General features: G+C 39.4%; 1 protein-coding gene and 1 non-coding gene across 3 annotated transcripts in view; both read left to right on the top strand.

The window, feature by feature from the left end:
* Nucleotides 1–2,234: 2,234 nt before the first annotated feature.
* Nucleotides 2,235–2,305, top strand: TRNAG-CCC. Its single transcript has one exon. It is a non-coding gene; the product is annotated as a tRNA-Gly (tRNA).
* A 324-nt stretch (nt 2,306–2,629) lies between these two features.
* The window catches only part of TIA1 (TIA1 cytotoxic granule-associated RNA binding protein), a 33,952-nt gene continuing 25,517 nt past the window's right edge, over nt 2,630–11,064 (top strand). For both annotated transcript variants that reach the window (XM_008576181.1, XM_008576183.1), the window contains exon 1: nt 2,630–2,875. In XM_008576181.1, the coding sequence (XP_008574403.1) occupies nt 2,850–2,875 (26 nt within the window). In that variant the 5' untranslated portion in view covers nt 2,630–2,849. The remainder of the gene's footprint in view (nt 2,876–11,064) is intronic.

Genomic DNA, 11,064 nt, shown 5'->3' with positions numbered 1-11,064 from the left:
GTTATCATGGTAGCTATGGTGGGCCACCCACATGGAGGAGATGTTTTTGGCCTGCTCTGTGCTGCTGTCAGTGTGCCTGTTGTGGAGAGTATCCGATCCCTAGTTCCATGCCCTGGGTCACCGAGTGGGTCCCAAGGCACTGGCACTCGGTGTGCCTGGTTGTGGGGGGGGGGGTCCAGTCCCCTTCACCATGCCCTGGATCCCTGGGTGGGCCCCGAGGTGCTGGCAAAGGGTGTCTGGTTGTGGTAGGGGAGTCCGGTCCCCTTCTCCATGCCTCAGGTCCACGGGCAGACCTGAGGCACTGGTGCAGTGTGCCTGGTGTTAGGAGGGTGATCTGTTCCCCTTCTCCATGCCCCGGGTCTCAGGGAAGGCCCCGAGGCACTGGCACAGGGTGCCTGGTTGTGGGAGGGGGGTCCAGTCCCTTTCTCCATGCCTCAGGCCCCTGGGCAGGGCCCTGATGTGCTGTCCCAGAGTGCCTGGTTGTGGGGGAGGTCCAGTCCCCAGCTCCTTACCCCAGGGCAATAGGTGGGCCCTGAGGCGTTGGCACAGTAGATCTGTATTTGTTGAACTGGAAAATAATCATAACATATGTTTAAGTGACAAGCAAATTGCAAAGTAATACCAATGGTGTAACCACATTTTTTGAAACAACTAAAAATCCCAAGTACGGGCCGGCCCGGTGGCGCACTGCGCTAGTGCGCCGCTTGGGAAGCACGGAGGCGCTCCCGCCGAGGGTTCGGATCCCACATACAGACCGGTTCCCGCTCAGCCGCTCACTGGCTGAGCGAGGCGCGGGGGCAACACCAAGGGTTGCGATCCCGTTGCCGGTCCCCGGTCCGGTACGGGGGCAACACTGAGGGTTGCAATCCGTTGCTGGACACGCAAAAAGACAAAAGACCAAAAAAAAAAAAAAAAAAAAAAATCCCAAGTACTTGTATATATGTGCATCTGTATACATACCAGGTAGGATGTAGAAGCTTACAGACGAATTTATATTAGTTACCTAGAGGGGGGGGAAATGAGGAAATTACTAATCTTTTCCTTATAATATCTATGTTGTTTCAACGTATAACAGTGAGCATGTATTACTTTTGTAACTTAAAGAAATACCTACACAATATCCACATAATGGAATTTTATTCAGCAATAAAAATAAATGAAGTTCTAATACGCGCTACAATATGAATTGAATGATATACAATATGAATGAACAATATGAATGATATACAATACAATATGAATGAACCTTGAAAGCATAACTGTAAGTGAAAGAAACCACTCACAAGGAACCACATCTTGTATGATTCTATTTATATGAAATGTCCAGAATAGGCAGATCTATAGGGACAAAAAGATTAGTGGGCTGGGGAGTAGAATGGGTTGGGGAAGAGTGAGTGAGTGCAAATTAGTAAGGGTTTCCTTTTGGGATGATGAAAATGTTCTAAAATTGATTGTGATGACAGTTACACACTTCTGTTAATAAACTAAAAACTAGTGAACTAAAAAACACTCTAAATGGGTGTCTCATAAAGGCGTTAAAATACTATCTACTATTAACATTTGTTTTATTATCCTCAAAAGACTAATATTTGATATTTTTAAATATACTCTGAAGAATGTGCTACAGATTCTGAAGACAGTTTCAAAAATGAAAATCCAGAATGTACCACCGTCTGATAAAACTCCTTTGAAGAAAACATCACTTTTTTTTGGATGTGCAAATTCTCCTATGTTTAAGAAATAGTATTTCATATAACTTATGAAATGCATAATTACACTGAACCACATCTCAGAGCCCTGATGTCTGTGCCCCCTAAAAGAAAACTAAAGTTTTTATATCTTCTGACGCATTTGCTTTTAAGACTCTTGTGACCAATTTGTATTAAATAACTATTTCTTAAATACTTTTCAATGTACACTGAGTATACCAAAGAAATACAAGTATAAAGAAATATCCGGCATCTGGAAATATTTTCCCGGCTCTCAAAAATTTGGTTAGCACCAACAAGGCAAATTCTTCTTAACGAAACCCTTACTCTCTTAAGTAAAAAATTTACAGTTGAGATTTTTCTATACAAAAAAAGTAGAAATATCCATTCAACTGTATTGGGATGAGAGAAGATAAATTGTTTTTCATATCAATTAAAAATAACGGATTATACACAATTCATATTCATGCGGAGTGTCTGCTTGTATTTACTCCTAAGAGATTCCGGCAGCCTGTACTACCGCGAGCGCCGCTGGTGTAGTGGTATCATGCAAGATTCCCATTCTTGCGACCCGGGTTCGATTCCCGGGCGGCGCACGTCCCTTTTGCCCTTCAAAGCAGGATAACTTGAAAAGCCTTAATTTTTATCCCAATGGAAATACTTAGGATTTTCAGTTTCCCCGCAGATTTCTATTTCATTATAATTCACTGTTGAAACATTCCAATGGAGCTGGAGGACAAAAAAGTTTGCGCAAATCCTGAAATAGTTAACCCTTGCGCCTGCGCAGTCTGAGACAGTCTGGTGTCGGGTGGAAGAGCGGCTGCGCAACAAGTGAACCTATGGATTGAGGAGTAGCCTGTAGGCCGGGAGGTTGAGAGTGCAAGGTTGTTCTGCGCCTGCGCGGCCCAGGTCACTTCGCTGGCTGCTCCTAGGCTCCCGGCTCGCCGCCATCTTGTTTCGGGGCTTCATTGTTCGCGCTGGGCCGGGCGGTTTAGTGTAATTGCTGCCGAAGAGGAAGGCGGTTTAACCTTTGGTCAGCCGAGAACCCCGCTATTCCGCAGCCATACCCGCTCAAACGATTTGGGAGGTAGTGAAGGGCAGGGAGCTGGACCCGGAGGCGCCGCCGCGACAGCAGCAGCCATGGAGGATGAGATGCCCAAGACTCTGTGAGTCTGGGGCAGCGATGAGGGAAGCGGGATGGTGGTCGCCCGGGAGGGAGGCCTCGGCCCTGCGCCGCTCCCCAGCCTTTTGTTCTCCGTGGACGCCGCGATATCGTGGTTCCTCTCTCCTTAGCACGCACCTGAGAACCGAGACGCAGGCTGTGCTGAGAGGACGAGGTGGAGGGAGAGGGGGCTCAACCCTCTAAATTAATCCCTTCGCCTTAACTACACCGCTGCGTGGCCTTTGGCCTCGCCACAGGCCCTCTGTGCTCCTAGACCTGGAGAAAAGACTTTTTCATTCAAACCTCGTTTTAGGACTCGGCGAACCTTCCTTTTGTTCCATGCTTGCTTTTCTTTTTTTTTTTTTTTTCCGCGCGTCCCCCCTCCCCCCTTTTGAATAACCGCTTATCTTTACAGCCTTCTCCCTTTCATCTTACTTTGATTTCCTCTTGGAACGCTTCCTTCCGTTTTCTTTTCGTTGATAGTTTTTTTTTCCTCGAGGCTGCTTTTACTCATTTTCAGTGAGGTAAACTTTATTCTCGCAGTTGCCGACTGGAAAAAAGCCAAGTTATCTTTCCTTAACGCCTCTTTGGCTTTTCTTCTGTAGCACCCCCGACCAAAAAGACTAACCGGGCACCCCAAAGGTTTTGAAACTGCTTTTTAGAAGTAGAAGTCTTTCACCCAGAGGTATATATCAACTGAGGGAAAGTGGATTTAATACATTTTTATAGTCGCTTGCTACTCTTGTGATTGACATGTTGCTGAACGAGCGGGCAGTTTTTATGAAGCAACAGTTGATAAACACCTGAACTAGTCAAGTCCGAGAAGTTTTAGAGTTAGTGTTAAATGACCTAAAGTTGGGGATATTTTCATTGTCGTGTAGCTTCTCCCACTGCATTCTCCTTTGTTTTAAAGTATTATCGCATATGGTGCTCCTGCCTTTGTCTCATTTCTCGGGAAAAAAAGGAAAAGCTTGACGAATTGTTGACATAGCTTTTTGTTTTTATTCTTGGAACAGTGGTAGTTTTAAGAGCTCTATGCATTAAAAATACAATTTTAGGTTTCTTTTTGCAACTGTGTAGATATTAAAGTTGTTCTGAGATGCAAAGTAATTTTTTTCACCTCCAAAAGTTTTTCAATTTTAAGTTGATATTTCTAATCTATAAGAGAAATGTGTAGTTAACACTTGTTTTCTTAATTGACTAGTAAATTTTTTGCTAGTTTATCTGATAATTTGTTTCTTTGAAGTGTCTTTTTCGTAGGATGCAGCAATTAGGGCATGACCTTTGTTTTTGGAAAGATTGTATCTGTAGATGAATACTCCCAAACCTCATGATGTTGGTGGAAATTTTTTTCTTTCTTGCCTCTTAGCTCGAAGTATGATAGGCAGCAATATATTGGGTTCACAGATAGTTACTGAATACTTGTTATATTCCATCCTCTCTGTCAAGTGCTTTACATACTTATTTAATCTTCATCAGAACTCTGAGGTAAATTATTCCATTTTTGCAGCCGAGGAAAAGCTAAGCTTAGAGATCTTGGGTGACCAAGATCATGTACCTTTTTGGTTTTCATCCAGCAACTCTGTCTTCAACTCTTAACTGTTACTTTTATGACTAATTTTGTCTTGTATCCCTCACTAGAACATCCATCCAAGAATCTTTACCCCAAAGTAATCCATGCTGTAAAATTTCCTGCTGTCTCCTCCCTTACTTCTGCCTCCCTCAACCAAAACTCCCATTCTTCCTTCCATTCAGGCCAGTCTTGATTAAATACAAAGGTACTTCAGAAAGTTTGTGGGAAAATGTAATTGAAAGATGCTACAAATCTTTCCATTAACTTTTTCAAGATCTTTCGTATGAGTAGGTACTAATCCCTAAGTTTTCCCAGCAGTGATTTTACTATTTATGTAAAATGTGTGCTTTAATGACCCTGGAAGTCAGGGGCTTTTAGTATGTTCTTAGCACAGTGTCTGGTCCATAAGAAGTGATGAATAAATTTGTTTTAAAAACTGTTACAATTTCAAGCAATGAATCAAGATTTTACTCATCTTTGAGGCTAAAATAGAATCTGAATTTTAGAATCACCTCTGTACTTAAATGGCTCAGAGGAAATACCTTCATTTGCCACATCTGAGTGTTAGCATCACCTTTTAAGATAGATTTGCCGGTGTTCAATTTCTTGTCAGCAATACTGTGGGAACATATTGTGAAAAAAAACTTTTTAAAGGTTTATACTGCAAGATTATTTTGAGGAGTATTCATGAGTGATGTATCATACTACTATTCTCTACTCATGTATAAATTTGAATATTTCCATAATAAAAAAATAAAAATATGTGTTTAATGAGTCTGAATTGGCCTTGGTCACTTTTAAAACATTTCATTTTGTGAATTAAAAACTACATACTAGACTAGGAAAACATTGCTGGTGTTAATTGATGAAAGTTAATTCCCTCAAATCCAGGCACCTTAACATCCTTTATTCTCAAAAGCATGTGAGTACTGTCATTTGAGATAGCTGTACAGTTACTGTGTGGCTTTCACATTTGCTAAGAATGTAGAGCTGTAAATCCTAGAGCATGTTTACAAGCCTGAAACTAAACAATTGATGTATACTAACGTGGGCTTTACCTTTCTGCTGCCCCATACTTATCTTTCATTCTTGTCCACGCCCACTCCTTTCCACACACTTTGGCCTTGTAATTTGTATGAAATAGCATCTCTTTTGTGTTGAGTTGAATTTGCTTGTTCATTCTAATTTATATATTAAGTTGAAGGCAAGATTGACTAAAATGAGATATTTAATTATTGGATAATACTTATGATATTTCCAAATAACTATTAGTAATTAAGAATATGCTAGAAACATAATATTCATTCAGTAATATTTGAGAGCATACCACATGGCTGTCATTATTCTAGGAGCTGGGGCTACAACAGCAAATATAACAAACCCTTAAGAATTTACATAAGTGGGAGGGATTGAGGAGAGATTGGGTAAGGGGCATAAAGAATAATTACAATATGTAATAATGTGATGGTAGTCAACATTGTACCCCAAAAATATGTATACTCAATTACTCTTCAATTTAAAAAAATAATTTCTGGGGCCGAGCCCGTGGCACACGCGGAAGAGAGCGGTGCTGGGAGCGCAGTAGCGCTCCCGCCACGGGTTCAGATCCTATATAGGGATGACTGGTGCGCTCACAGCGCTCACTGGCTGAGCGCTGTGCGGCGGGTCTCAAAAAGGACAAAAAATAAAAAAATAATTTCTGTAAGTAAATGCCAAAAAGCACGAAAAAATTTTTTTCAAAAAAGAAATTTACATAAGTAATTATGTTGGTTGGTGGTAAGTGTTATGCAGAAAAATAATGCAGGATAAGGAGGGTATTCATTTAGAGAAGGGAAGGTCACCCGTTGATAGGTGACATTTAAGTAGAAAACCAAAGGAGGTGAATAAGAGCCATGTGTATGTCTGTGGGAAGAGTAAGTACTCTAGAAAGAGCTAGTGCGAAAGTCCTTGGTCGGGGGGCTTGCTTGGTATAGGAGAGGAGGAGGATATGAAGTAAGAATGATAAGGGGGATGGTAGGGGAAGTAGAAGATGCCAGATCATATAGGGTCTTATGAGAGCTGTGTCTTTTTTTTGTTTGTTTTGTCCTTTTTGAGACCGGCCGCACCGTGCTCAGCCAGTGAGCACTGTGAGCGCACCGGTCATCCCTATATAGGATCCGAACCCGCGCCTATATAGGATCCGAACCGAGTGCGCCACGGGCTCGGCCCAGGGCTGTGTCTTTTGTCTGAGTGGGAATGGAGGCCATAGAAGGGTTTTAAGCAGAGTGGAATGATCTCTTAACCTTGAAAAGGAGGGAAACAAGTAGACTATTCAATAGACTACTAATCACCAATCCAGGTGAGAGGTGAAGTGGTGGCTTGTAACAGTGAAAAGAGGGTACTTCAAAAAGTTCGTGGAAAAAATGGAATTAAAACATAATAGGAATCTTTTTCTGAACTTTTTGAAATAACCCTCCTGTTGGTGGAAGTGATGAGAAGTGGTTGGATTCTGGATATGTTTTGAAAACAGCAACAGGAATTACCAATGGATTGGATGTGGCATGTGAGGATGATATCAACAATAAGTGCATTTACAAATGTGTAATATCATTCATCTAAACTGTTAGTTTGTTACAAATTATAAGTAAACATGGGGGCCGGCCAGTGGCTCACTTGAGAGAGTGTGGTGCTGACAACACCAAGTCAAGGGTTAAGATCCCCTTACCGGTGGGCCGGCCCAGTGGCGCACTGCTACAGTGTGCCGCTTGGGAGTGCAGTGGCGCTCCCGCCGAGGGTTCGGATCCCACATACAGACCGGCCGCTCACTGGCTGAGCGAGGTGCGGGTGCAGCGCCAAGGGTTGCGATCCATTGCCGGTCACGAAAAAAGACAAAAAGGGGGGAAAAAAATAAATAAATAAATAAATAATTTTAAAAAGTAAACATGAAAACAGTCTTGAGAGCATGGATATCTTTTTATTTTTATCTTTTTTGAGGCAGGCATAGTATTTGATACATTTTGTTCAAACCAGTTTATGTGTCTGATCCGATCTTTATGTCAAAGAAGTACTAGCAAATAAATAAGGTGAGGTTTCAGCTATCCTGCAACCATCTATCTTTAGTGAAGAGAAGACAATTGTTAAGTAATGGTGAGGTTAGGACACTGACATATATGTATAAGCACTTACTATTCACAATTCCTTAGTAAAATACATGAGTAACCTTTTCCCCATGAATTAGAGTAACTCTGACAAAATGAGAATTTCTAGCAAATTGCAAATGTTCAAAAGTCATTCTGAGAGAGTACAGTTATCTCTTTAACAAATACTTATAGAGCACTTGTAGAATTCCATGCAGTGTTCTAAACAGTAGATAATTTGTGTGAATAAAAATTAAAATCCCTACTCTTGCAGAATTTATCATTAGGTTAAAAAATCTATTTATTTATTCTTTTCACTCCAATTTTCACAGGGACCTTAATAAATTTTTTTAATAGGTTGATCGTGTCTGGGGACAACCCAATGTAGCATTCTGCTTTGTAAGTTTTATTTGTAGGTTTTCTGGAACTGTATTAATAATAATGAATATTTTAAGTGTTTTGGATTCCAATTCTATAACTATTTGTACTTAGTTACCTCTACCTGCCAATAATGCCTGTAGAAATACCCACCCACTCACCCACCCCCCAAAAACCCCAAAATAAATTTAGTTATCAGCTTCAAAAATATGTATTAAATCGGGCCAGCCTGTGGCTCACTCGGGAGAGTGCGGTGTTGATAACACCAAGGCCATGGGTTCGGATCCCCATATAGGGATGGCCGGTTTGCTCACTGGGTGAGCGTGGTGCTGACAACACCAAGTCAAGGGTTAAGATCCCCTTACCGGTCATCTTTAAAAAAAAAAAAAAAAAAAAAATATGTATTAAATTGACACAAAATCCTATCTCTGGCAGAGCTGTCAAGTTTTTACTAATAGCATTGGTGACTTTTTTCATTGAATCTCCCTTCTCAGATATTATTTTGAAAAGTTAAAAACCTACAGAAAAGTAACAAAAATAGCACATTGAAGACTTAGGTACTTTTCATATGGAATTTCCATTTACTAATATTTAGCCAAATTTGCCTTATTTTTTTGTTTTTTGTTTTTTTGCTGAACCATTTGAGTTAGTTGAAGACATGACGCTTCCGGCTCAAATACTTTACCATATATTTCCTAAGAACAAAGGCATTCCCTTATATAATAACCACAATTTTTCACATTAAGGAGATTACATTGATACAATATTATTAACTAATATGCAGTTCATATTTATATTTATCCAGTTGCCCGTGGAAGACATTTTTTAGTTCACTGCCTTAACAGTTAGTTTTCTTCTACTCTTGCCTTTCTAGTGCTGCACAAGATTGGTGCACAGTCTCAGAGGTGATGTAGTAAATACTAACATGGGACTCTTAAATCCATGCTGTTAACAAGAAGTCCATGGAACAGCTAAAAAAAAAGGCATATTTTAATGTTACTCAAAAAAAAATAAGCATTTGAAAAATAAAAACTATAAATATAAGAAAACTTTACATTTTTGTTTATTAGTCCGATAGACATCATGACAGGGAACCTTAGCTTGCAACTACTCTAGAACAAATTATATCATTCGGGATATTAAATGCAATTAGCAAAAAATAATAATAATTTAAGCATAAGAGGAATTTATTAAAAATATATCGGGCACTCAGAATTTGCAGGAAGGTCATGGAACTTGGCTTAGAAAGTGTTCTGGAAAGAGAGACAACTGTTAGGACCACAGTTATAATCAAGCCACAGACTGTCTTGGGAAGGATATTGCTACCACATCCACTGAGGACCATATACCACAACTTCCACTAGCACTGGACATTGAGACTTCACTGTTGTTATTTGCCAACAGAATGGATTCTCTTCAATCTCTACTTCTTTAAGTCCTGTCTGTGAATTCTGTGTTCAGCACTTTTATCTCTAATTGACCTAGCCTATATCGTGTACACATGATAGATGCAAGGGAGGCTACAAAACCATATCTGGCATTTTCAGCTTATGTAGGGAGTCAGGCTCTGCCATAGGGTAATGATTTCTCTAAAAATAGGAAGGAAGATGTTTGATGTCTAAAAAAAAAATAATTTCCCATACATGCCTCTTAAATTCATTCTGTTAATAGGAAATTCTTTGGCTTCAGAAACAGAATAGTATGTGACAACGTATGGAAAACCTAAAGAAACGTTTATATGTAAAAATGAGAATGAACTGTAAGGTATAAAATAGTCTACAGACAATAAGAAACTACTTTTACACTGAAAGTATCTTGGGTATAAAATAGTCTTTAGATTTTAAATTTGTGCTTTATGTCTCAAATTAATACTTATTTAGCAAATAGACTTGGAAAGTCACATCATTAAGTTTCTAAAAATTTGAGGTAGGTATTAATGATTCATTTATTAGTAAAAAGGGAAAAGATTAATGTAATGGGTTCATTCCTCATATTGATTATTTTTATTTGCACAAGTAAGAAAAAGAGATTTTTGTCATTTGATTAATATGAAAATGTTATCTGTGTTAACTTGTAGTTTTTTGTTGTTTTGGGTTTTGGCATCTGGCCAGTACAGGATCTGAACCCTTGACCTTATTGTTACAGTGTCATGCTTTAATCAAACTTGTGGTTTATTGTAATAATGTCAAAAGTTGAAAGCAAGTTTTGTGTGCACCTTCCTCTGAAGAGTGTTAGTCTAAATAGTTGTGTGTAGAGTTAATTGATAGAGCCTCCTGGAGCTTACAGTATACAACATGCTACGTTAAATGAATAAAATGTAAAGGCAATACAAACCTTAGTGGTTCTTTTAAGGTCTCTTATTCTTACTGCTTTTTATTTTATTTTATTTTATTTTATTTTGTCCTTTTTGAGACCGGCCGCACCGCGCTCAGCCAGTGAGCGCTGTGAGGGCGCCGGTCATCCCTATATAGGATCTGAACCCGCGGCGGGAGCGCTGCTGCGCTCCCAGCACCGCGCTCTCCCGAGTGCGCCACGGGCTCGGCCCTTACTGCTTTTTATTACCTGTCTTTTTTATTATTATCATTACCTATCTTCAAACTAGGTAATATCACCCAGAAAATATTTCTCAGGGAATCTTAGATGATTTTGCAAACAGTAAGAGGTAGAACTCAAGTTTTCCGAACACTATCTACTTGTCACTAGATTCTCTAGCTTTAGCAAAATATGTACTAGAATTAAAATTTCAGAAGAGCCATTTTTTCATTTAGACTTATGCAATCCTCAGAATTTTTTATAGGCGTAAGAGTCAGGTGAGAAGAGACACAGAAGAGTTAACAGAAATAGTAGTGTTCTCACATAACTTTCATCTAGCTTCCCTTAATTTTAACATGTTACATAACCATAGTACAATTATCAAAAAATAAGAAATTAACATTGGTACAGTACTCACAGGCTTTATTCAAATTTCCTCAGTTTTTCCACTAATATCCTTTTTATATTCCAGGATCCAATCCAAGATACCACATTGCATAGTCATCATGTCTCTTTACTCTCTTTCAATCTGTGAGATGTCCTTCATGACCTTGACACTTTTTTTTTTTTTTTTTTTTTTTTTTTTTTTTTTTT

This window comes from Galeopterus variegatus, unplaced genomic scaffold (assembly GCF_000696425.1).
Source record: "Galeopterus variegatus unplaced genomic scaffold, G_variegatus-3.0.2 Scaffold1303, whole genome shotgun sequence".
Taxonomy (NCBI): domain Eukaryota; kingdom Metazoa; phylum Chordata; class Mammalia; order Dermoptera; family Cynocephalidae; genus Galeopterus; species Galeopterus variegatus.
Note: the sequence above shows the minus strand (reverse complement) of the source record. Positions and strands in the feature narration are given on the sequence as shown.